The 27,271-nt window shown below is 37.0% G+C and overlaps 1 protein-coding gene across 2 annotated transcripts in view; it reads right to left on the bottom strand.

Annotated features, from left to right (window-relative positions):
* The window catches only part of BDP1 (BDP1 general transcription factor IIIB subunit), an 88,108-nt gene extending 60,845 nt beyond the window's left edge, over window positions 1-27,263 (bottom strand). For both annotated transcript variants that reach the window (XM_082650246.1, XM_082650247.1), the window contains exons 1-11: window positions 26,846-27,263; window positions 24,105-24,381; window positions 22,338-22,447; window positions 21,051-21,110; window positions 19,214-19,342; window positions 17,360-17,493; window positions 16,277-16,371; window positions 7,555-7,609; window positions 4,750-4,893; window positions 2,078-2,356; window positions 830-977 (exon numbers count right to left, since the gene is read on the bottom strand). In XM_082650246.1, coding sequence (XP_082506372.1) covers window positions 830-977; window positions 2,078-2,356; window positions 4,750-4,893; window positions 7,555-7,609; window positions 16,277-16,371; window positions 17,360-17,493; window positions 19,214-19,342; window positions 21,051-21,110; window positions 22,338-22,447; window positions 24,105-24,381; window positions 26,846-27,057 — 1,643 coding nt within the window. In that variant the 5' untranslated portion in view covers window positions 27,058-27,263. The remainder of the gene's footprint in view (window positions 1-829; window positions 978-2,077; window positions 2,357-4,749; window positions 4,894-7,554; window positions 7,610-16,276; window positions 16,372-17,359; window positions 17,494-19,213; window positions 19,343-21,050; window positions 21,111-22,337; window positions 22,448-24,104; window positions 24,382-26,845) is intronic.
* Between the last annotated feature and the right edge of the window lie 8 nt (window positions 27,264-27,271).

The raw sequence follows: 27,271 nt of genomic DNA, 5'->3' as shown, positions 1-27,271 counted from the left end.
TACTGCAGCATTATTCATAATAGCCAAGAGATGGAAACCACCCAAATGTCCATTGACAGATAAATGAATAAACAAAATGTGCTATATACTTACAATGGAATATTATTCGACCATAAAAACAGAAATCCTTCATATGCTACAACATGGATGAACTTTGAAAACATCATACTAGGTGAAATAAGCCACTCATAGAAGGATAAATATTTATGATTCCACTTACATGAAGTATCTAAAGTAACCAAACTCATAGAAAGTAGAATGGTGGTTACCAGGGGCTGGGGTAAGGAGGAAATAAAGAGTTACTGTTCAAAAGATATAGAGTTTCAGTCATGCAAGATGAAAATGTTCTAGAGATTTGCTGTACAACACTGTGCTCATAGTTAACAACACTGTACATTTTAAAAACTTGTAAGAAGAGCAGATCTCATGTTATGTGTTTTTTACAAGTAAAAACAAACAAACAAAAAAACCTCAGCAGGATACATCACATTCAAATTGCTGAAAACCAAAAATCAAGAGAAAATCTTTATAGAAAATGATAAACTCATGCAAACATTAACCACAAGAAAACTGTAGTGGCATAGCAATCATCAGAACAAAGAGCAATACCAGAATGATATCACACAAATGGTAAAAGGGTGATTTCACCAAGAAGATACAACAATCCTAGATATGTATACACCTAACAAAAGAGCTTCAAAAGACATGAAGAAAAACAAATAGAACTGAAAAGAGAAATAAGCAAATTCACAATTACAGGTGGAGATTTCCTACTCCTTTGGTAACTGATAGAAGATGTAGACAAAGTGAGTAAAGATACATAAAATACCTTGGTGAAAGAGCAGGGTCAGTTCTTTTCTCAGCCTTTTCATTAGAGGATAGATCCACAATGTCATCTGTGTTCTGTACACAGGGAAGCTTTTGTCCCATATTGCTTTCATCTTCATTTATCTCAGGACTTAAAGACAGGCATTTATCTATTAATACAAAATGCATATTATTATAAAAATGATAGCAAAAACATATATATTTAAAGCACAAAGGAATTTACATATAACACTGTAATGTAATGATTAAGAAATTATCCCAAAGTCCAATTTCTTAAAAGTTGAGCTATTCTGTTTTATATGTAATGTCTTTACTAGTAAGCCACAAAGAGCATATTATGATGCTTATAAATCACACTATGCTATCTAGCAGGATTCACTTATTAAAATCTTATTGGTGAAGTTGAACCACATAAAACTTAAATTCTACAGAAAGGGTGTTCTGAGCTGTTACTATTTTTTCTCCTCTCTTTACTTGGTTATCTGCTTTAAGTAATCTATATGTGAATTCTTCAAGAAAGAGACCGAGACTTCCCTAAACTCTTAGCTCTCATTCCCTAGTGACTCACAAGTGTCAAAATGTCTGTATTCTAGGGAGCTTTAAAAAAGAAAAACGAGGGCTTCCCTGGTGGCGCAGCGGTTGGGGGTCCGCCTGCCGATGCAGGGGACACGGGTTCATGCCCCGGTCCGGGAGGATCCCACATGCCGCGGAGCGGCTGGGCCCGTGAGCCATGGCCGCTGAGCCTGTGCGTCCGGAGCCTGTGCTCCGCAATGGGAGAGGCCACAACAGTGAGAGGCCCGCGTACCACAAAAAAAAAAAAAAAAAAAAGAAAGAAAAATGAGAGGAATACTTATTCTAGTACCTTTTATACAAATTAAACAACTTATTTTGGGTTCATAGAGGTGCTCTGTAGAGGCAGAACATGAAAACCTGTGATTTATTAACAAACACAATACACGTTTAATTATATGCACGTGACTTAGAATAATTGTTAATGTGAACACATAGGAGGTAACACATCTCAGAGACAAACTTGAGAGAAATATCTCCCCATTTCACTTTTTTTAATAAACGTTTTTTCTTTAAATTAAAAGTAAAAGGGTTTAACCCAGTACCATGAATACAGAACCAATTAATAAGCATTATTAGTTGCCACTATCCAGAAGAAAAGTAGTTAAGTTATACATCATATTAGTGTACGTGTCTTCACAAGTAATATAGGGGCTATTAACATATGTAATACACTTACTTTTGTGGTTTTCTCCTTTAGAAGAGCCTGGCTGAACAGTGGCATTTCCTGAAAGATTTACCTCTTGTTCACTACTTTCATCCTGATTCTTTCTTCTCCTTTTCCTTTGATTTATATCTTGTTCTAATGCATTCTGTTCTGAATCCTGTCCTGATAAAGTCAGAGACTGTTCTTCTTCAACTGTCTGAGCATCCTTTTGAGATCCTTCTGTGTCTGAAATTCTAGTGCTCACAGACTCATCTGGATTATCATTCACTCTTTCACTGGAGACTTTTTTCACTTAAAGTAAGAGAAATTGTTATAAATATAGAAACAGTCTACAGAAAAATTCTTAAAGGTGGAGAAGATAAACACGTAAGGATGTCTGAGCGAAAATTTAAAGACAACCCAAACTGTCCAATAGAGAATGACTAAATAAGTTATAATACATTTATGCTATAGAAATCCATGCAGCAAATAACAATGAGGTAGGTTTGTACGTAGTCATGTACAAGATTTCAAAAAATATTGTTGCCTTAAAAAAAAATCAAGTTGCAGAACAATATACACAGTATTACCACACTTTTATTTTAAGAAAAACAATTACATATACTCTAAGACACATACACATTTATAGGCATAGAAAAGAGTTTACTAACAATCATCCCTAAGAAAGCTAAGACTTTGAGGGCAGGGTTCAAGAGAGAGTTCAAGTATTTCATTTTCTGTATCCTTTGTTTTTCAATGAACAACCTTATTAACAAATATTTTTAAACAATTTCTAGTGCCTTTTTTTGAAGGCATATTAATAGTTAACTGTATCAAAAGATGAAAATAATGAATTACATTTTAAAAAACAAAAATAATAAAATGTTACTATTTTTATTCAAAAAAAGTCAAAACAAGATTTTAAAACTAAGAAAATATGCTGGATTTATTCTTTATCAGAATAATAATCAGCAATTTTTAAATTCTGAGACTTGTAACAAAGTACCTGAAAAGTTCTCACATTAAATAAGATACAGTGAGTTACTTATGCTATCACTGTAACATAATAACCACAAGATTAGTGATAGATTAATATATCTATTTTAATTTCCCAGGGCTATGTAAGTTAAAAAATTGACTAAAGAATGAAATAACTTTGCAGTTATCAATACTACTTTTAAAAAGATAGGGGCACTATGCTCTAGAAAAAGAAGTTCTATATTGGCTCTGTGCAGAAGGAGTTAACAAAGCAGACCTCACTGCTCTCCCTTGAAAGGCCTGCTTAAAAGGTTGGCCCTCAGCTTCCCTGGTGGCGCAGTGGTTGGGAGTCCGCCTGCCGATGCAGGGGACACGGGTTCGTGCCCTGGTCCGGGAGGATCCCACTTGTCGCGGAGCGGCTGGGCCCGTGAGCCATGGCCGCTGAGCCTGCGCATCTGGAGCCTGTGCTCCGCAATGGGAGAAGCCATAGCAGTGAGAGGCCCGTGTACAGCAAAAAAAAAAAAAATGTTTAAAAAGGTTGGCCCTTGGGCTGTGTCTGGAAACTTGGGTTTGGGGAGAGTTCCAACCAGCCTAACTGACAAAAGTGGCTCGCTATACCTAAATTGTTTAAATAAACAATGTGGTTTATGCTGAACAAATGCTTTCCTTTTGGGAGTTTTGAATTCTGGTACATTCCAGGAAAAAGGTGTCTACATGACCAACCTCTAATAAAAATCTTGGGTGCTGAGTTTCTAACAAGCTTCCCTGGTAGACAGCTTTTTACATACCTCATTCCTACTTGTTGTTGGGGAATTAAGCACATCCTGTGTGACTCTACTGGGAGAGGACTCTTGGAAGCTTTACTTCTTTTCCCTAGACTTTGACCTATGTGCCTTTCCCTTTGCCAATTTTGCTCTGTATACTTTCATTGTAATAAATCTCGTCGTCTGTACAACTATATGCTGAATCCCGTGAGTCCTAGCAAATAATTGAACCTGGGGGTGCTCTTGGGGTCCCCCTACACAGGCTCTCACAGTCCTAGCTTGAGTCCTGCCTCTACCACTACTAACACTGTGAGACCTTAGGAAAAAATGACTTAGGATCTCTGAGGTTATTTCTGGGTTATTAAAATAAAAGGAAAGGGGCTGGAATGTATAACTAATATATAAGGTTCCCTGTAGTTCAAAGATTCTTTAAATTATGTGATTATAGCTAAACATTGTCCTCAGATCAGAATTCAAATAGTTAAGAAAATATAAGCCTAAAAATAGAAATACTCACATATGAACAATTTCCTACCTGGTACAAGTCAACATTAACCCTCAGAAATAAGGTGTGCTCAAACAATACAGTTGAGTCACAAGCCCAAAGTATTAGAGTTCCATTTTTTTTTTTTTAGACTTTTGTGCCAGATTTGTTTTACAGAGAAAAATGATAATAAGTAACCAAACATGACACCCCAATATTCTGATGCTCCTTTATTAGCTATAGCTATGCCCTCAATGCAAGAAAGATGTTAAATAGCCCAGCCATCCAATTATAAAATGTAAAAGGGAGCTGCTGTTTGGGGCCAGATAACTAGAATATTGAAGAAAAATCAATTCCCTCCAATCGGATGTCCTGATGATCTCAACTACCTGAACTACATATGAACACCCTAAGACTTGAGGGACAATATTGCAAGCCTATTATTAAGTAAAATAACACACTTTCTTTTAAATAAATACCTTTTACATTTTTCCGTGATTTAGAGGACTTCTTCTCCTTTAAAGTCTGATTTTTAACAGATTTTTGTTTTCTTTTCTCTTCTTCAGCAAGAACTTTCTGAAGCAAATGAGCAAAAAAATCGAAGTCAAAAGGGCGCTTTTCCTCTGTTTAAAAAAAAAAAGAAACTTCAAGTTTTTATTTTAAAAAAAGGAAAAGAACTTTCAAGTTTTAATTTTTCTTAAGTGTAATATCAAAAGCGAATGGGCTTAACAGCAGAACAGACAAAGAACTCTAATCACTATAGTACAGTCACACAACAGAACATCACTGAGCAATAAAAAGGAACAAACTATATTAGTTTAAAAAAGAAAGAAAAGGAACTACTGATACAAGCAATAATATAGGTGAATCTCAAAAACATGCTGAGTGAAAGAAGCCAAACACAAATGAGTATATACTGTATGATTCTATGAATAAGACGTTCTAGAACAAGATAAACTAACCTATGATGATTCAAATGAAAATAGTAGCTGCCTGGGTCAGGATTAGGAGTGGAGATTGACTAGAAAGGGAAAGAAGTGGCCTCGCTGGAGTGATGAAAATGTTCCATGGCTTGTTTTGTGTGGTGGTTACACAGGTGTACTCTTTGTCAAAACTCAAACTATAAATTGCACTGTCCATAATTATAAATACACTTTTTAAAAGGCTAGGATGATTAAGAAGTCTGCAAAAGCCTATCCACCACTTTATGTCCTCACTTTATTACAACTCTTTCACTATTAACTCTTACTCTTCCAAATATCAGCGAAGAGGATAGTAAATGAGTATTGATCAGGACCACTCTCACTAAATACCTATTAACAGTATTATATCAGAAAGAGTAATCTATGAACAAACCAGAATGAATCCACTCCAGGAGTCAATCCTTGCCTCAGCTGTGTCTACAAATACAGTGAATACAGAGAAGTGAATACAGGGAAAATGGTGCTCCAAGATTGTTTTGATTACAAGATGGCCTCAGAAAAAGAGGTATATACCAAAACAAAAGTAAATTAGCCTTAGGAAACTAAGCCCAAACCTGAGATTCTTGAAAGCCCTATTTTATTGTGGATCCAGCTTTTCATCTGTTCTGACCTTCCACACAAATGATTCTGAAAACCAGAGCACTAAAATAATCCATAAAGTTCTCAGAGGAATTAAAAATATAAGTTCTAAAAAACACCATTTGGGTTTTTTTGTGTTTGTGGTTTAACAATTTCCACTACAAAGCATCAAACAGTGAATTTTAAAGGTTCTATTATAATGGTTTTAACAATGGCTCCACACCCCATAAAGACTGTTTATAGATTTATGGACTCTTTTCTGATTATAATGCATTAAACATAACGAAAAGTTTCAAGACCACTTCTCTAAAATGGAGAGGGTTGAGGACTAAAATATTCCAGATCTTCCAGAAGCCATTCCTAGAAGTGGTTTTCCTGAGGACTCAATACCACATTTGTAAGGTATAGGGTCCACTCATCCACCTTTGTGTCTACTCATAAAATAAATGTACATGCTATACAATCTAAGTACTTCTCTTTAGAATTTTTTTCTAAGATTAGCACTATGGCAAATGAACACTGAATACACCTATTAATCATGAAACATTGGTAATTATATTCCAAACCAAGAATACAGGAACTACTCTAAATAGTACATTTAATTCTATTTTTCTTTACAGATCCCTTGATGTAGTTCTCTGGACTTAAAAGGAAACAACGTTCATTTTAATGAGGCTATTAGTTAAAAGCTGAAAGTTATACATCATTTCTTCAAATCAGGTCTAAATTCAAACGTCACCTCTTCAGGCACTTCCTGGTGGCACAGCGGTTAAGAATCTGCCTGCCAATGCAGGGGACATGGGTTCGAGCCCTGGTCTGGGAAGATCCCACATGCTGCGGAGCAGCTAAGCCCGTGCACCACAACTACTGAGCCTGTGCTCTAGAGCCCACGAGCCACAACTACTGAGCCTGCGAGCCACAACTACTGAAGCCCATGTGCCTAGAGCCCATGCTCCGCAACAAGAGAAGCGACGGCAGTGAGACGCCAGCACACTGCAACAAAGAGTAGCCCCCACTCGCCGCAACTAGAGAAAAGCCCGTGCACAGCATCGAAGACCCAATGCAGCCAAAAATAAATAAATAAAACAAATAGATTTATTTAAAAAAAAAAATCACGTCTTCAGACAGAACTTCCCTTAATACCCAATCTAAACACCCACCCCCTAACTCCCTCTTTTTTCTTCTTAGAAATTAGTCACTATCTGAAATTATTCTGCTTACCAATTATATTCCTCCTCCACCCAATTAGACTTAAGGCTCTAAAAGCAGGATTCTCCATCTGCCCTGTTCACCATGATATCCTCAATGCCAACAACAGTGACTAGCACACAGCAGGTGGTCTGTATTACTGACTGAATGACAGACTTACCACAGTAGGTAAGGAATCATCTATAGTGTAATATCTTCCAGAAACAATTAACCTCTTCTTCAGTACAATTCCCCCAGAATAAAGAGCACTTAGAAATAGTATCTTCAGTCTCCCTAATTTCTTGGACTCAGAACTCTGCTTACTTGCTTCTTGATGTTTTAGCTATTCCCTTGCCGATAGATCTATATGAACTGCCAGACCTGAACTGCTAAAGAGAAAAATTTCCAGTCTTACTCTTCCTATGACAATATAGGGATGAAACAAATCTAAAACACACTGGAACCAAAGACAAAACATTGGTCATTTTTTAGAATCTCCAAATGATTCCTTGTGAAAGAGGTCTTAATACTTACGGAATGCTTTGTCTATTCTCCATCCATTTGTTTTCTCTTCACGTTTAAATTTATTCTGTTAACAAAACAAAACAAAAACTCTTTGGTAATTTTCTCCCATTAAACAAGTGCAGATTATGTCTTAAAAAAAGCATCAAAATAAAATTCTTATAATAACATATGATTCTCTAATAAATAATACGTCTTTGCTAATAGGCGAGTTACTTAAACCCTTAGCTTTTAAAAAATAGAAATGAAAGATTTATACTGAGCTCTGTGCTCCTCCTTATGATCAATAACATGAATTAGCAATGAAAACTGGATTTACAGAGGATAGAAAAAAAAATAAAGTCAACTAGCGTGGAAACAGATCAAACAGTAATCAATTAAGCTAACCAGTATTAACTCTTTAAAAACTAGTATATTCATATCAGGTTAAACCTCTTACATTATTATTCTATTTTTAATGGCATGGAGGGGAAACTGTAAAGAAACAACTAAGCAAAATTTTGAAGCAGGCCAAGTTTATGTTTAGAAACTTCTTTATATTAAGAACATTTCCTCATGCTTTTCTGAGCACCAAAGAGCCCCATTCCCAATTCCACTCCAGATTACCTCCTTTAAGATGGAGATGGTTAAGGTTTAGGGTTCAATGCATCCTAAGGTCATTAGAAAGTCTGAGGGCATACACATACACAAACACACCCTGCAGGAGGGAACGATCAGCCAATCTCTCCCTTCTACAGATCAGTGGTCTGAAAGCTTTTATTAAAAATACAAAAATTGTTTTATTGAAAAAAAAGAAAAATCACACAAAATAAAGAACCTCTTCATGGCCCCGTTCTTCCCTCCAAAAGAAACTACCCACTAACCTGACTTTATATTTTTTTATTAATTAATTAATTTATTTATTTATTTATTTATTTATTGGCTGTGTTGGGTCTTTGTTGCTGCGCGCAGGCTTTTTCTAGTTGCGGCGAGTGGGGGCTACTCTTCGCTGCAGTGCACAGGCTTCTCCTTGCAGTGGCTTCGTTTGTCGTGGAGCACAGGCTCTAGGCGCTCCAGCTTCAGTAGTTGCAGCACATGGGCTCAGTAGTTGTGGCTCACAGGCTCTAGAGCACAGCCTCAGTAGTTGTGGCACACAGGCTTACTTGCTCCATAGCATGTGGGATCTTCCCAGACCAGGGATCAAACCAGGGACACAGTCCCCTGCATTGGCAGGTGGATTCTTAACCACTGCGCCACCAGGGAAGTCCTAACCTGACTTTAAAGCAATCACTTTCTTACATTTCCTCACTGTTTATCATCCAAGCGTACATCCTTAAGCTCTATAATTTAGCCTTTCCTATTTTTTTAAAACTTCATGTGACTAACATCTTTCAACCTACAGATTATCCCTCTATTCCATTCTTCATTTTTCCTCATAAAACTTATTACCAAGTAGTATAGAAGTTTTCAAGGAAGATCATCTTTCTCCCTTAAAAGATCATATTATTCTTTAAACATTTCCTCAAAAGTTAACAAAAGTCAGGTCCACATGTAACAAAAGTCACATAAAAAGTGACAGACTACAATTACTAAATTAAACATCCTGAGAGAAATAACAGTAGGCTTTAGGCATTATTCAATTCTAAAACATTGCTACATCATATTTTACTTCATTGAGAATATAATCCAGAACAAGTTAAAATATTTTTGAAGAATGTATTGATGTTCATCATTTTTTTTTTCTGGCCACCCCACACAGCTTGTGAGATCTTAGTTCCTGAACCAGGGATCAAATCCAGGCCCTAGCAGTGAAAGTGCAGAATTCTAACCAGTGGACCACCAGGAATTCCCGGATATTAATCATTGAATTCATAGGCAGGAACCACTGTAGGCAAAATTCCACAATTATAAAATAAATCCCATAATTTCCATCTCTGGCCCTGACAAAAACTGGTAACGAGCTTTTTCCACATATCCAACCCAACGTAAATAATTTTAACACCAAACAAAATAAATGCATCAACTATTTTCAAGCACTAGACAATAGGCAGAGCAAGACTACAATCCCACAATCCCAGAGAGAAGGGAAACACAAAAGATGTACCAACGTTCACACTGGCTGTCTGCCTGGGCTAAATTTCCTAACCAATGAAAGAGAGAAAAAGGCCAAATAGAGAACAGAGATCCTACTGAGCTGAGGAAGTAGATAGTCTTTAGGGGCAGGGTTCTACAGAGAAGACAGCTATTTAAAGAGGAGTCTCACAAGCCTGGTAGCAGTATCCCATAGGCTGTTGGTCTGGGTTCCATATGCCCAGAGCATAAGCTCTAGTGGAGAACAGCTACTTCAGGGACAGGAGCAAAAAGACGATACTAGAGGTCACGTAACATAGTGAGATGACAGGGTTCTTCCCACATGAATGGAAAGATTTTGTTAACATCCAAACATTCACCTCAGACACCAGAACAACCACCACTTAGAGACAGGGATCACACCCTAGAGTAGCCTTTCTCAATTGAGGTTCTAGCATGAGAATTAAGCCCTAATGCCCTAAGGGATATACTACATGTAATGAATCACCTTCTTTCCTGTACACCTAGAATGGTGTAATATGACCACCCTTAGAAAAAATTAGAAAACAGTAACACAAATTATTTTCTGTAGTTCAGATGAGAAACCTAGAGTAAGGACCAGTCTTAATAAAGCCTAAAATCAAGCCTTGGGAAGAAGAAGGAGAGTTGGCAATATATTAACTGCCTTCTAGAACTAAACACTCTTTAAAGGAAAAAAATACAAAATAAAAACAAACATAATCCAGACACTGTGCAACATATCCACAATGTCCAACATGCAACTGAAAAAAAAAATTCACAGACATGAGAAAAGACAGGAAAATGTGAGGCAGTCAAGGAAATGAAGAGTCAACAGAAACAGATCCCAATATGACCCTGATGTTGAAATTAGCAGACAAGAAAGTTAAAGCACCTGTTATATGTTCAAGGATTTGAAGGAAAATATGGAATGAGCAGATACAGAAATCTTAGCAGAGGAATGGAAACTAAGAAAAATAACCAAGGTGAAATCACAGAAATGAAAGGTATAATGTTAGAAATGAAACATTCACTGAATGGGCTTAACAGCAGACTGAAGATAGCAGAAGACAGGATCAGTGAACTTATAAACATGATACCAGAAACTAACCAAACTGAAATAAAGAAAAAAGACTGGGAAAAAAAATGGACAGAGCTTTGGTAATCTGTAGTACAATGTCATGCAAACTAACACAGGTAAGCGGAGTACTAGAAGCAGGGAACAAAGCAGAAAAAACATTTTAAAAAACAACTCTTGGGCAAATCATAAACAAACTGCTGAACACCAAAGTTAAAGAAAAAATCTTGAAAGCAGTCATAGAAAAGCAATTCATATATATGTATAACTGAATCACTCTGCTGTACAGCAGAAATTAACACAACACTGCAAATCAACTATACTTGAATAAAATAAATTGAAAAAAAAAGAAAACCGGGCTTCCCTGGTGGCGCAGTGGTTGAGAGTCCGCCTGCTGATGCAGGGGACACAGGTTCGTGCCCCGGTCCGGGAGGATCCCACATGCCTCAGAGCGGCTGGGCCCGTGAGCCATGGCCGCTGAGCCTGCGCATCCAGAGCCTGTGCTCCGCAATGGGAGAGGCCGCGGCAGTGAGAGGCCCGCGTACCGCAAAAAAAAAAAAAAAGAAAAAAAAAGAAAACCTTAAAAACAAAAAAGAAAAGCAATTCATGACATGAATGACATGAGTGATGGCTGACTTTTCATCAGAAACACTGGAGGCCAGTGGACAATGGAATGACATTTTAAAAGCACTGAAAGGAAAAACTATCCAACCAGACTTGTATACCTAGCAAAAATGAGACTCAAAAAAGTCTTTCAGAAAAATGAAAGCTGAAAGAATTTTTCAACAACAGATAGGGTATTCAGAACTACAAGGAGTGAAAAGCATCAGAAATGGTAAACATGTGGCTAAATATTAAAGACTACAGTTGACTCTTGAACAACCAACCTAACTTTGAACTGTGTGGATCCACTTAAATATGTGAATTTTTTTCAATAGTAAATACTACAGTACTACACAATCCGAGTTTGGCTGAATCCATGGATACGTAACTGCAGATACAGAGGAATCGCAGATATGAAAGGCCAACTATAAGTTATACTCAGATTTTTCACTGCAAGGAGGATCGACACTCCTAACCCCTGCATTATTCAAGGGTTAACTGTAGTTTCTTTAATCTACTAAATTTCCGTTAAAAACAAAAGACTCTCTAAGCTAAAATAAGTTCATGGGTAGTGGGGTTTATAAGCAGAAGTAAAACATGTAATAGAATGAAGGATGGAAGGTAAATAGAATTCTTCTTCTAAGAGGATATTATGTAAAGAGTAAAAAGGTACAACAAATAAAATACTAAAAAAGTTTGATTAACCCCATTTAAAGCAGGAAAAGATGAGTAAAAAACAGATGGAATGAATGGGAAATAGTGAGATGGTAGACTTAAACAGAGCCATATCAATTATCACATTAAACATAAATGAACTAAGTTGTTAACAGAAATGTAAAACAGACATTTTGTTTTATTTTTATCGGGGGCAACATAAGAATACAATGAACATTTCCTGTAGATACAATGAACCTATCTACAAAACAGAAACAGACTCATAGACATAGAGAACAGACTTGTGGTTGCCTGGGGGGTTGGAGGGTGGGGAGAGGGATGGACTAGGAGTCTGCGGTTGGTAGATGCAAACTATTACATTTAGAATGGATAAACAACAAGGTCCTACTGTATAGCACAGGGATCTATATTCAATATCCTGTGATAATAAACCATAATGGAAAAGAATATAAAAAAAGAATGTCTCTATGTGTATAACTGAGTCACTGCTGTACACCAAAGATTGGCACAGCGTTGTAAATCAACTATACTTTAATTTAAAAAATAAAAATAAATGATCTGTGCCAAAAAAGAAAAGAAAAGGAAAGGAAAAAAATGGATCAATCTAAAGAGAGAAACACAAATCTGTAATTGTGGTTAGATGTGTCAACTCTTCTCTCAGTAACTGACAGAACTAGATGACCCCACACCCAACAACTGCAGAACATACATTCATTTCAAGTGCACACTGACCAAGGTGAGAGTATGATAGGCTTTACTTATTTATTTTTGGGGGCCATGCGGTGTGTCATGTGGGATCTTATAACCCGACCAGGGATCGAACCCACACCCCCTGCAGTGGAAGTGCAGAATCTTAACCACTGGACCACCAAAGAAGTGCTGCAAGTATGATAGGTTTTAAAATAAATCTCAACAAATTTCAAAAAGCTTGAAATCTTACAGATTATGTCCTTTGACATTCAGAATGTCAAAGAAACAATAACAGTAAGATATTTAGAAATGTCCCAATGTTGGAAATTAAACACACTTCTAAACAATTGACATGTCAAGGAAGAAATCACAAGGGAAGGACTTCCCTGGTGGCTCAGTGGTTAAGAATCCACCTGCCAATGCAGGGGACACAGGTTCAAGCCCTGGCCTGGGAAGATCCCACATGCCGTGGAGCAACTAAGCCCATGCGCCACAACTGCTGAGCCCATGTGCCTGGACCCCATGCCCTGCAACAAGAGAAGCCACCGCAATGAGAAGCAGGTGCACTGCAACGAAGAGTAGCTCCCACTCAACACAACTCGAGAAAGCCCACACGCAGCAACGAAGACCCAATGCAGCCAAAAATAAAATAGTTAATTAATTAAAATTTTTAAAAAAAGAAATCATAAGGGCAACTAGAAAATATTTTTAACAGAATGATAATGAAAACAGTGTATCAATATTATGGGATACATTTACAGCTTAGATGAAAATGTATAGCTTTAAATGTCTACATTAAAAAAGAAGGGTTTAAAATCTATGTTCTAAGTTTTCATCTAAGGAAGCTAGAAAAAACCAGAGAAAATTAAACCCAAAGTAAATACAGGCATACCTTGAGGATATTGCAGGTTCAGTTCCAGACCACTGCAATAAAGTGAATATCGCAATAAAGTAAGTCACACAGGTTTTTTTTTTCTTTTTTTTTTGGCTTCCCAGTGCACACAAGAGTTACATTTACATTACAGTGAAGTAGTCTATTAAGTGTACAATAGTATTATGTCTAAAAAAAGCAATGTACATACTTAATTAAAAAATATTTTATTGTTAAAAAATGCTAACCATCATCTGACAATGCAGATGGTTTGCCACAAACCTTCAATTTGTAAAAAAAAACGCAGTATCTGTGACGTGCAATAAAACGAGGTATGCCTGAAGAAGGAAAGAAATGCTAAAGAGTTTTTTAAAAACCAATGAAAACACACAAACAATTGAAAACTTAACATAGCTAAAAGCTGGCTCATTAAAAGACTTTTGGAAGTCAAAAACCTTTAGCAAGACAAGAAAAAAGAAAAGAGAAAGAAAAATCATTAATCAATGAGATATATCACTATAAATCCTACAAACATTAAAATAGTAAGTGAATAGTATGAAATTTTTATGCCTATAAATTCAACAACTTAGCATCTAAACTGACACAAGAAGAAACTGAAACTATAAATACCCCTGTATGTATTAAAGAAATTGCATTTATAATCAAAACCCTTCCTCCAAAGGAAACCATAGGCCCAGATGGTTTCACTGGTAAATTCTATCAAACATTAAAAGCAGGAATAATACTAATCTTAAACAAATTTTCTCAGATAACAAGAGGGAACACTTTCTAACTCATTTTCTATGACCACCATAACCTTGATACCAAAAACACAAAGACACTAAAAGAAAATTATGAACCAATACTCTCATGAACAAAGATGCAAAAAATCCTCAAGAAAATATAACAAAAATCAGCAACATATAAAAAGAAGAATACAGTATGACTAATTGGGATTTATCACAAGAATACAAGGTTGGTTCAAAATTTGAAAATCAAGGACTTCCCTGGTGGCGCAGTGGTTAAGGATCCGCCTGCCAATGCAGGGGGACATGGGTTCGAGCCCTGGTCCGGGAAGATCCCACATGCCACGGAGCAACTAAGCCCGTGAGCCACAACTACTGAGCCCATGTGCCACAACTACTGAAGCCCGCGCGCCTAGAGCCCGTGCTCCGCAACAAAAGAAGCCACCACAATGAGAAGCCTGTGCACCGCAACGAAGAGTAGCCCCCACTCACCGTAACTAGAGAAAGCCCATGCATAGCAACGAAGACCCAACACAGCCAAAAATAAAATGAATAAATAAATTTTTTTAAAAAAATTGAAAGTCGATGTAATTCACTAGTCCATTTTTACTTTTCTATACTTTGCCCAAAGACCTGCTGGGACTACACTAAACTTTTAATGGAAGAGTCTAAACTGCTTCTAAAAGAAATAGTCTACTGACAAACTTATCATTAGTCACATATGAGGGCTCCCCTATACGATCAACTTCTAGCCTTCACAGAACTTTAACATTCTGTTCTCCTTATATCAGAGATCAACATTTGAAAAGGAACATAAAGAATATAAAAAATCCCTCATCTTTTGCAGAAATAGAATGACTATTACACTGTACACTGGTTCCCAGTAAATCAGTCCATGCCTAGTCTAGTTCAAGAAAAAAAAAAATCTTTCTTAATGGTCCCTTTAATTAATGAAAGAAAAAGCCCATGGTTAGATAAAAATCTCACTATGAATTAGAAATGCACTAGAGCAACATGGTGTGCACTCAAATGCACTCCAACCCAGGAAACTTGTAATGAAGTTTCTCAACAAAAGGAACTATAAGATAGAGAAAGATCATTCTTTTAGGCATATTAAAGCACTAATTGATTAACATCATTGCTGTTGTTAATAGTATCACTGGAAAAAAGAAAAATAGTATCACTGGTTGCCCCCAAAGTTAAGGTGGCCTAGGAAAGCAACGGTTAGACCAGATATTGAGAACTATATAACTCAGCATGTTCTCTTCCTAGGAAATTCAGAGATATATTTTGTGTTCAAAATATACCCTTAACCCAAAAGTTCTGGTACATTTATCTACCTTTTTCATTACTTAACTCTTCTTTTATCTTAGTTTCACTGGCTTTATTGGTACTCCCTTAAATCCATTTTAGAAATAGGAAAATATAAATAAGAAAATATAATACTGAGGTTAAAGAGATTGTACTCATTTTATTTTATTATTTTTTAAAATTTATCTATTTATTTGTTTCTTTTATTTTTGGTTGTGTTGGTGTGCGCCGGCTTTCTCTAGTTGTGGTGAGCAGGGGCTACTCTTTGTTGCGGTGCACGGGCTTCTCATTGCAGTGGCTTCTCTTGTTGCGGAGCACAGGCTCTAGGCATGCAGGATTCAGTAGTTGTGGCACGTAGGCTCAGTAGTTGTGGCTTGCGGGCTCTAGAGCGCAGGCTCAATAGTTGTGGCACACGGGCTTACTTGCTCCGCGGCATGTGGGATCTTCCCAGGCCAGGGCTTGAACCTGTGTCCCTTGCATTGGCAGGCGGATTCTTAACCACTGCGCCACCGGGGAAGCCCTGTACTCATTTTAGAATTGAGAAATACTACATTACTTTTTGAGCTATAAAGAAGGACAGATGTACCAAAAACACAGTAGTGAAAAAGGATGGACTGACATTTCAACCAAAGGTTAAAAAAATAGTAATTTTTAGTCTCTTTTCGATCAACAAACATAATGGGTTTACTTTACCTTAATTTCTATCCTTGCTCTGTGAGGAAAAAGCTGTCCAATCATAGAAAAGTCAGTTCCTACCATGCTGATGGCTAAGAAAAACATATCTGTTTCTGTAAAAGTAAAAGATTTAGAAAGACTGAGAATAATCTTCTAAATATTTCAGAGGAAAAAAATCTTACCGAAGTATATATTTTGAGTTAAAAATAAATTTGACAGTACTTAAGTTTTTTATTAAAGTCCAGTAAATCTTTTATCATAGAAATATATATCTACATACACGTACATAGACATATCTCAATTTTACTGCAAGGAACCTCATGGATCTATAAACACCTTCTTTAAACTTTTATATAGAAACATGGTTTAAGAAATTTACATGTTCAAACCAAAGCAGCTGGAATTTTTAGAAAGACATTCTGCCTATCTGGTCTCAAGTGCCTTGAAGAAAACTGTCAGTCATAACCAGTATAATACTGCTGTTATGTAGGCAACTAAGACGTTCTAAGTAGTATGTGAAAGAAAGTAGCTAGAAAAATACACAAGAAACTGCTAATAGAAGTAACCTCAAGAGAACAGGATTGGGGAAGTCAAAGAAGTGAATCTTTCTTTTCATTCTGTATTATTCTGTTGTGTCTGAATTTTTTCCCAAAATAAACTGTATTATTTTTATAATAAAAGTAAGTACTAAGCAACAGCTTGCAATAGGTAATATATACTTTTCTAACTGTGTACTTTTTATCATTAAGACTGTGTTACACAATACTGAGGTAGAACATTATTAGGAGCATTAAAAATATTGTTCATTTTTCATTAAAATGGTATTTGTTGTACAGGGATTTGACAAAGAATATTCCAGCCAAAATGACCATAATGCTAACTCCTCAAAAGATTTCTAAGATAAAGTCAGAGGTATAGTCCCATCGTGGGGGGCAGGGGAAAGGTGCCAATAAAACTAGCTAGAGAAAAAAATTTGCTAGTTTGTTTTTTTTTTGTTTTTTTTTTTACTTAGGGGAGACCTGGTTTAATTCAGAAACCGAGAAAATAATTCACCTTATTTCCAATAAATAATCTACACAATTTAAAATGAAAATCAGTTACCTTTATTTGACCATGGTTTAGAGTAATAGTTTTTCCTAAAGCTGGAGTATGTAGTTGTAGAACCACGCTCAAATATGGGGTCATTTTCCTCAACAACACAGGGGCCTTTGGTCCTTAAAACTTCTACAGTTAAACTGAAAAACAAGTAAGGAAACAAACAGTGAGATTTTAATAGCTATATTTTGAAATTTACCATGGTAAAATCATATCAAAAGTATAATATACATTTGAAGGACGCATATTTTCCAAGAATCTGCAGATTTTCACTCTAGGAAGCAAAAAGAAATGTCAACTTTTTTTCAAAATCCTTAACAGCAATATAAAATTTACAAAATATCTTTAGGCCACCTAAATAATTGTTTTTTACTGACTTCTGCATGCCCCCTATATTTAATATATATTATCTTATCATGCAATACCCAACAGGGGATACTGCGAAATATAAGCATTTTATATTTACATTTTATATTCCTGCACACAAAGCAGTTAAATATGCTTTTAAGAATTTAATTACCAATAAAATCATCATCACCAAATAGTGGAAACAATATGCAAAAACAATTATCATTAATAGCATTACATTTACGTTTATCATAGAATTTACATAGTATAAAACAATTTATTACTAATAAAACTGTCAGAAGACTTTCCATCCCTCTTTTTTATTTCCTTACTAATTTAACTTTTTTTATTTTTAAAAATATTTATTTGGGGCTTCCCTTGTGGCGCAGTTGTTGAGAGTCCTCCTGCCAATGCAGGGGACACGGGTTCGATCCCTGGTCCGGGAGGATCCTGCATGCTGCGGAACAACTAGGCCCGTGCACCACAACTACTGAGCCTGTGCTCTAGAACCCATAAGCCACAACTACTGAGCCCACGGGCCGCGACCACTGAAGCCCGCACGCCTAGAGCCCACACACCTAGAGCCCGTGCTCTGCAACGAGAGAAGCCACCATGGTGAGAGGCCCACGCACCGCAGCAGGGAGCAGCCCCCGCTCACCACAACTAGAGAAAGCCTGTGTGCAGCAACAAAGGCCCAATACAGCCAAAAACAAATAAATAAATTTATAAATTAAAATATTTATTTATTTGGCTGCACCAGGTCTTAGTTGCAGCACACAGATCTTCGTACCCTCGAACGGGATCTTTAGTTGTGGCACGCAAGAATCTTTTAGTTGCGGCACGCAGGATCTAGTTCCCCGGCCAGGGATTGAACCTGGGCCCCCTGCATTGGGAGCACGGAGTTTTAACTGCTGGTCCACTAGGGAAGTCCCTTATCTTCTTTTTTTAAAAACACACATAAGAAAAAAAAAAAAAAAAACCACATTGGAAAGACAACTAAATTCCACAATGCCAAATTTGAGAAATTTAATGTTATAACTAAGAAATTAAGCCAGAAAGTCAATTAAAAATCATAAAATATGTTAAACCTATGTTTCATTGTATTTTCAATAGTTAACACCACACACCAGAATATGGTATTAGTTAATAATACATAGCTTGAATATTGACATCAAGGCTGAGTCAATCTTCGAAATATATTCTCAGTGGAGGACATCATGTGATTAGTTCAATAGCTCATCTCAATTACCAGTAAAATTAGTAAAACAATGGTAGTAGGTTAGTGGATGGCAGGTCAGTAGTACCATCTTCTCATATAAAGGACAGCATTATAAAAATTTCTGAAAATTATAAATGAATGTAACCCATCTTTCTATTTATAACATCCATTATGCAAATATAAACATTAGAGTCTAAGTGACAGTGACAAATACAGAAACTCAATGTCTCATTAGACAAAGCTCATTTGTTCTCATAAAACCACAATCTCTCTCTCTCTCTTTTTTAACTTACCTTTCTTCATCCAAAATAATAGAACCATCTTCTGCCACTTTTACTCGAGGAACCAGCAATGGCCCATCATCCATCTCCTCTTCTATTTCTTCATTATCTTCACCATCAGGAGTACTCTTACCTTCTTGCCTACCAAATGTAAAGGTAGGTTAATTCATACAGCTATGAGAAATATTCCCTGAACATTATGAACTTCTAAAACAAATTACTGCACTTTCAACCTTCTAGCTATTTCCCACTTTCCCTATAACCTAATTGAAAATACTATGTGTTGTTAAGGCCATGGTTATAAGATTTTCTCAAATTTTATCTAGTAGCATTTAATAGGAGTCTTTACTCTATTGAAGAGAAATAAATGCTCATCTTTTCTATGTCAACAGAGTATAAGAGTAAACCGTCCAATAGCATGGAATTAACAAAAATAACCCTTACAGCATTAGTTTCCAGATCATGTTATTACCTCTTCAGAACAACCCTTGGGGGTTAGTTTTTCATGCCCATTTGAAACTTGGAGAAGATAAATTACTTTTGCTCTAGATTACACAACAGTAAGAACAGACCAAGAAGCCAAACAGTTTTCCAAATAATGACTCCAAATTCCATATACTTTCCATTCAATTACATTATCTCCTTAAGGTCTTATTGAAAGAAACATAACCTATAAATCTGTAAAAACATAACCTATTTCTGAAGCTTGTGAGTTCTGCTTTAAAACAATGTGGATTCTAAGAAAGGGTAATCATTACGGGGAATTTCCTGGCAGTCCAGTGGTTAGGACTTGGCGCTTTCACTGTCGTGGCCCGGGTTCAATCCCTGATTGGGGAACTAAGATCCGGCAAGCCACACGGTGTGGAAAAAAGAAAAAAAGAGTAATCATTACTTAATGATTGTTACTTGAAGCAACAACCAGAAAGTCCCAATGTTTCTGCTAATTTTCCACAATTCCCTACCTTGAATTACAAGTCTACAATAACTTCCTAGGAGGTCTCTTGGAGGGATTTCTTAGGAATAAACTAATATATGACAGTGAAGGCTTGAACACAAAAAGAGACTCTCTAACTGGCATCAAAACTATACCTACTGAAAAAACAAAAAACAAAAAACAAAACTATACCTACTGAAGGAAAGTGTATACAAAATGCTTAAAAAAAAAGAAAAGGAAGGGGAAAGGAGAAAGGAAAGAAAAAGGAGGAAATAGAAAAAAACTATATGTTTGCTTGGATAGACATAGACTAGAATTAGAAAGATAAGTTAAAAATGTGGTAACATTTGTGGCCTCCAGGAAGACGGACTAGACGGCAGAAAAACAAAGTTGGAAAACTTTTCTCAGTACACTTTTGTTCCTTTTGAATTTTGTACCATGTGAATATTATTATTCTGAAACAAAACCCTTTTTAATTCTAAACGCTTTAATTTAAAATCATAACTCTATTTATACATGTAATATACAAGGAGTGTGAGGCTTTTATGTTGACTTAAATCAAGCAGTAACTTTTATTCTTGTGATTCCATTTAAAAATTCCTATCACATGTAATTTAACTAAAACAGGAAGCATCATTTGTTTTTTTTGGGGTTTTTTTTGTGGTACGCGGGCCCCTCACTGCTGTGGCCTCTCCCGTTGCAGAGCACAGGCTCCGGACGCGCAGGCTCAGCGGCCATGGCTCACGGGCCCAGCCGCTCCGCGGCATGTGGGATCCTCCCGGACCGGGGCACGAACCCGCGTCCCCTTCATCGGCAGGCAGACCCTCAACCACTGCGCCACCAGGGAAGCCCTGATTTCATTTTTTTTTTAATTTACCCATAACAGAATATATTCAAAACAGATGAGATGCTTACTCTCTTGTCTGGACTGGTGTCAATGATTTTTCAGTTTTCTTTTCTTGCTCCAGTGAAGAACTATTAAACACAAGTCAAAACATACCTTTTAATAAATAAGTAATTTACATTTTGTCAATTCTATCTGAGGAAGAAGCAAATAATTTTAACTTGCAATTTTTTTATGATATACCATAACGCTACCATTAATGATGGTGTGGTCCAACACTCCATTTTTCAGTCAAAAACTTTTGTCATCAATATAAATAATTTGTTAGGCCCTAAGTAGGGAATACTTTTCCCTCTAATTCCTCAGTGAAGGCATGAAACAACCTAAGTGGCTTGTTTCCAACTCCTAGATGTCAAACAACTCAAAACCTAGGTTTCTGGCTCTTCTCTTAACTAAGCCAAAGATGTACTGAGCCTGAAAAAGACTACACTGAAAATATGCCATTACTCCTACATCCACCTGCTACACCATCAACAACACAGTGAGGAGATTTATTATAAACTCTCTGCCTCCCCAGGCTAACTTTGACTAAAGAAGCTTTGTTCTTGGAGGATTTGTTAATCAAATGTCACTGTACTTAACGAGGAGGTAGGATATAAAAATAAGATCACCCCTTTAGATCACCTTATAGTATGTAAGAAATGTAAATGGCAAACTTGATTAGAGAAAAGTTGTTTAGTTGGTTTTACTGCATCTCGGTAATAAAACAAAAGAAATTTTTTTTTAATCTCAGAGGTAAAGGGCATCTTTACCATCCCAAGAAAACAGTTACTTGAAATAGCACTAATTTTTTTTGTTGTTTTTTTGGGTTTTTTGCCTGTATTGGGTCTTCATTGCTGTGTGCGGGCTTTTTCTAGTTGCGGCGAGTGGGGGCTACTCTTCATTGTGGTGCGCGGGCTTCTCACTGCAGTGGCTTCTCTTGTTGCGGAGCACGGGCTCTAGGCACATGGGCTTCTCTTGTTGTGGCTCACGGGCTCTGAGGCGCAGGCTCACGGGCTCTGGGGCGCAGGCTCATTTGTGGCACACGGGCTTAGCTGCTCCGCGGCATGTGGGATCTTCCTGGACCAGGGATCGAACCTGTGTCCCCTGCATTGGCAGGCGGATTCTTAACCACTGAACCACAGGGAAGTCCGAAATAGCACTAATTTTTGTTATAAAATTCTTATCCAAAGGACATCATATGTGCTATAAATTTTGTCAACATGTTGTTGGAAAACATGAAACCATACTTTAAAAGTGATACTTACTTAAATCACTATATACTCAAAGAAAGTAAAATAGAAATAAAGTTTACTTACGTCATTGGATTGTTATTTGGCAGGTAATATATGAAGTCTCTCATAGTCATTTTGGACCGATCTGGTGGCCTCTGACTTTCATTTACAGCATATTTGTTTTTCCATTGCTTCTAGATACACAAACACACAGAGATACGCTTCTATAAATATAGAAGAATTTTAGGGGAATTCCCTGGCAGTCCAAAATAATAAAAATATTATTTTAAAAAATAAAAATATTTTTAAAAATATTTTATTTTAAAAAATAAAAATAAAAAAATAAAAATAATAAAAATAAATTTTAAAAAATTTTAAAAAAGAAGAATTTTACATGTATATATTTAAGTATACAGCCTACTGCTGTATTCATTGCAAATGCTTGAAGATTATTCCTATCACAATTATGCCTAATTTGAGGAAAAAATTTATAAACTTATATTAAAAAGTTGTAGCACATAAAGGAGTTTTAAAACACTAAAGTGACTGGGACTTGGGACTTCCCTGGTGGTCCAGTCGTTAGGACTCCAGGCTTCCACTGCAGGGGGCCGGGGTTCGATCCCTGGTCAGGTAACTAAGATGCCGTGTGCCACGTGGCACAGCTAAAAAATAATAAATAAATAAATAAAGTGACTGGGACTGCATAAAAGCTCAATGTATAAAATCATGCTTACTGATGCTGACTAACTACAATAGTGTACTGAAAATTTATATATAGCTTTTATTTGCCCTGTAGTGAGTTGGAATTCTGTATATTTTATAAAAATCTTGAAGCAAATGTTTAATTTTTAATTCCCCCAAATAAATCTAACTAAGCAGATTCTAAAAAACAGAGAACATTTTTAGAGGCTTAGATTTTAGAAGATATGAATTCAAATCCCATATCCTCCACTGATGTTTGACACAAAGCAAACAACCTCTCTGAGCTTATTTCCTCCTCCTCCTATGTAAATATTGATAGCCACTTCGCACAGCTGAGATATTTAAACGAGATAACGAATATAAAGCACCAAGGGGGAATTCCCTGGCAGTCCAGTGCTTAGGACTCCATGCTTTACTGCCAAGAAACTAAGATCCTGCAAGCTGTGCGGCACGGCCAAAAAAAAAAGCACCAAGATAAGTGCCTTCCTCTTAGTTAAAAAAAGGAGGGCATTCTATAAATTAATAATAAGAGCTGACATTTGTCGGGCTCTTACTATTTGCTAGACACTAGTCTAAATTTGTCAATTTAGAAAACATCACCAATTCATTTTGCTCAACTACACTTGTCTTAATTCAAATGAATATAACTTGCGTCAATTGGACATCTTCAGGAAAAATCTCACTGAAGGTTTAGTTTATAAATACATCTGTAGGCGTATCTGTATATGTGTGTGCACACATGTAAAACTTCTATTTGTGGCCTCCGCCAAAAACAATGAAAGATATAGATGAAAAAAATATACAAAAATTAATATCGTGGAAAAAATAGCTTATTAACTCTATAGTGCTTCTCAATCGTTCTGTTAACAAAAGGGGATATTCTGGGACTTCCCTGGCAGTCCAGTGGTTAAGACTCTGCGCTTCCATTGCAGGGGGCACGGGTCCAATCCCTGGCTGGGAAAGATCCAGCAGCCAAAAAACAAACAAACAAACAAACAAAAGGGGATATTCTATTACCATGAGGGATGTTACTTGGTTTTGTTTCCCTCATCAAAATGCTACAGATGCTTGTTCTTCCTCCAAATGATGCCTAACATAAAAACAGAAATCTAGCAGGCAACAGTCAAAATTCTGATTTTTCTACCATACCTTCTCTTTCCTCAATTCTTCTTTTAACATTTCTCTCAGTTTCTGGGCTTTATATATTCGGTATCTGTCTGAGCATGGCTGTTTCTCTTTTGTTGGAACAGGGTTTGGCTGTGGAGCTTCTTGATTAACTGTAGATAAAGGATGAGGTTCTGAAGGAACACTGACACTAGGTTTAACCAGACTAAAAGTACTTGATACTCGCTTTCTTCTCTGTGAAACAGTAGAGGAAGATTTACTGGATTCTTCAACATCCTTCCCACCATCAGTCTTTTCATCACTGTTGAAATTTTAAAAGAAAAAAATAAGGACACCATGGATCTTCTTTTAAATATTTGAGCCTTAACAACTAGTCTGACAAAAACCCAAAAGAGCAAAATCTCATTATTAATAATCAATGACTTCAACAGAGGTTGCAATAAAATTTTTGTTCAGTACATCTTTTTAACAGATATGGAATTCTAATGAAGACTGATGATCCTTTTCAAACTTCAAATCCCTAAGAACATTATAGCACATAATTTTATGCTCATGCTAGGTACCTCAAAAAACAAACAAAAAAAACCTAAGTTACAAAACAAAGCTTAATTTGCCTAATTTGAATTATTCGATAACTGAGAGGTTTTTTTCTTTTGATAGTTCTAAAAAAAATTTTTTTAATTGAAGTATATAGTTGATTTACAATATTATATTAGTTTCTGGTGCACAGCATAGTGATTCAGTATTTTTACAGACTGTACACCATTAAATGAGAGTTGTTTTTTAAAATTAAGTTTATAATCCACATTGACACTTTCTAAAGTGATCTAAATTTTTGGCATTTTACTTTAATTATCAACTTGAGATCAGTTAAACCAAACAAAATATCAAACCTCTGAAATATTTGTATTGCAGTATTTGAAGACATTCATTTAGCTACATTAATCAAACCAAATTCTGTTTGAGGCAAAAATCATTTATCTTTTGTCAGGTATAACTCTACTTATTCAGCTATCAAAATAAACTCTTCACTCAAAAAAAGTACTCAGTAGGGACTTCCCTGGTGGCGCAGTGGCTGGGAGTCCGCCTGCCGATGCAGGGGACACGGGTTCGTGCCCCGGTCCGGGAGGATCCCACGTGCCGCGGAGCGGCTGGGCCTGTGGGCCGTGGCTGCTGAGCCTGCGCGTCCGGAGCCTGTGCTCCGCGGCGGGAGAGGCCACAGCAGTGAGAGGCCCGCGTACCGCAAAAAAAAAAAAAAGTACTCAGTCACTTCAAATTACATATCCAAATTCAGATTGGATATAAATATTTCAGGAATGGCCTGAAAGCAAATTAAGAGGGTGTAAGTCAAGAATTAAAAGCAGTCTACTTTTTTCATATGTTATGATTAGTTTTATATAAAAGTGAAAAAATGCCTAAACTATAGAATAACTTTTCCAAAAAGTATCCAATTTAAATTCTTATCTCAGCCCTTATAATGTGATACATGTGCCATTTGCATTTCACCCAATCAACATGAATGCATAAGGACAGAACATATACCCTATGGATTTTTACAATTAGCAAAGACCCACCAAAAAAAAAAGGAAACACATGATAAAAAACCAAGTATAGTCCCTAAATGTCAAGTCTAAGAAAGCAATATCCTTGAGCTTAAATGTCTCAAGACTACAGAATAAGTAATTTACTAAATTATCAATAATCATACATTCACATGAAGTTAACAGGATCTCTGTGAACTTTATTAATTTAACAGTAACTGGTATTTCTATTCCACTGTTGGGAGAAATTCTGAAACAAATTCATGTAAGAAACTTGGAAATTACTAAGCATAATTAAGCTATCAAAATAATACTCTATACTAAGCACCAGCTGAGGTCAACAGAAGCCAAGCCAAAAGAGAAAAGAATAAAATTGTCACCTTCCTGTCACAGTATAAATTTATACCATCTCACTGTTATTTAATAGGGTTGATTTTCATTGGTTTCCTCACATTTATAGTATAAAAACAGAGGCCATTATTAGCTCAACATGTCTTAACTTTAACTACTTTGCTCCATCACCTTTAAACACCTAAAGGTAGGCAACTATTCTGTCATGTCCCGTGCAAGACAGTTTATATCAGTTATTTCTAATCTCCACAATAAAGAGTTACATTATCCCCATTTTGCAGATGAGTACATTCTGCCTGGGCAAAGTCCATAAACTGTTAACTTAAGTAGAAGAATCCTGAATCTAACTGCGGTACATGACACATGCTTTTCTGTTCAGAAAACATGGTCACCATAGTTAAAGGGGCACACCCTCAAATCAAAACAAGTAACCAGTTCCTTTCCATTGACATAAATCAGCAGAATCAAAGTAACACTGCTCTTCTTTTAAAAAAAAAAATGTTTTCAAGATTTAAAAAAAACAACTTACTCCCGTAAAGTACTCCAAAAGAATGAAAACTGCGGTAATCTAAATGCTCTAATGAATAGTACCACGTGTGGATTTTCTTGAAGATTGCTAGACCTGGATTCCTCCCACTACCACTTGAAGACATGGTCGCCTCCCCGAGAATCTACACGCTGTAACAAAATCCACACTTGCCTCACCGTGGTTAGAGGGACCAACTACAGTTGGCAGTGTGTTCCTCGGCCTCAACTGTCAGGCTTAGTACAAGCGAGGGGGTACTTCTACGGTAAAGTTTCTTTGCTCAGCTTCCAGGTGACACGCCCGGAGAGGCGGGGCAGATGAAAATGCTCCCCTCTGCAAGTACTTACCTGCTCTTGGGAGTCTTTTCTCGGAGCTCCTTTTCCCCACAATCCACCGGGGGCACATCTGTGGATTCCGCTGGCTTTGGGACAGAGGCCGCTGCAGGCTCCGGCGGCCTGGGAGCCTCTCGTTCACGCTGTGGATTGGGGGCGGTGGAGCCCCTGGCGCCTGCTCCAGGCCTGACATTGGGCTTCACGCTAAGGCGTGCCCTGCGGAACATGGCGGAGCCAGGGGGCCCGGGGAGGCGACCCCACGGCCGCTCTCAACCCCGAGCCCCGACCGCTGCCTGGAGAGGGCTTTAGGAACTACGCCCTTCCCACAAAGCCACACCAACAGCCCAGCGGGCAGCTACCGCAGTTTTACTCCCCCGCCGCCGCCTCCGATCTCCCGCCGCCGCCTCTTCTTCATGACCCTGCTACACTAATAGCTAAGTT

Source organism: Grampus griseus (assembly GCF_964374135.1).
Source record: "Grampus griseus genome assembly, chromosome: 3".
Taxonomy (NCBI): domain Eukaryota; kingdom Metazoa; phylum Chordata; class Mammalia; order Artiodactyla; family Delphinidae; genus Grampus; species Grampus griseus.
The sequence above is the reverse complement of the archived record's forward strand: the minus strand, read 5'-3'. Positions and strand labels throughout refer to the sequence as shown.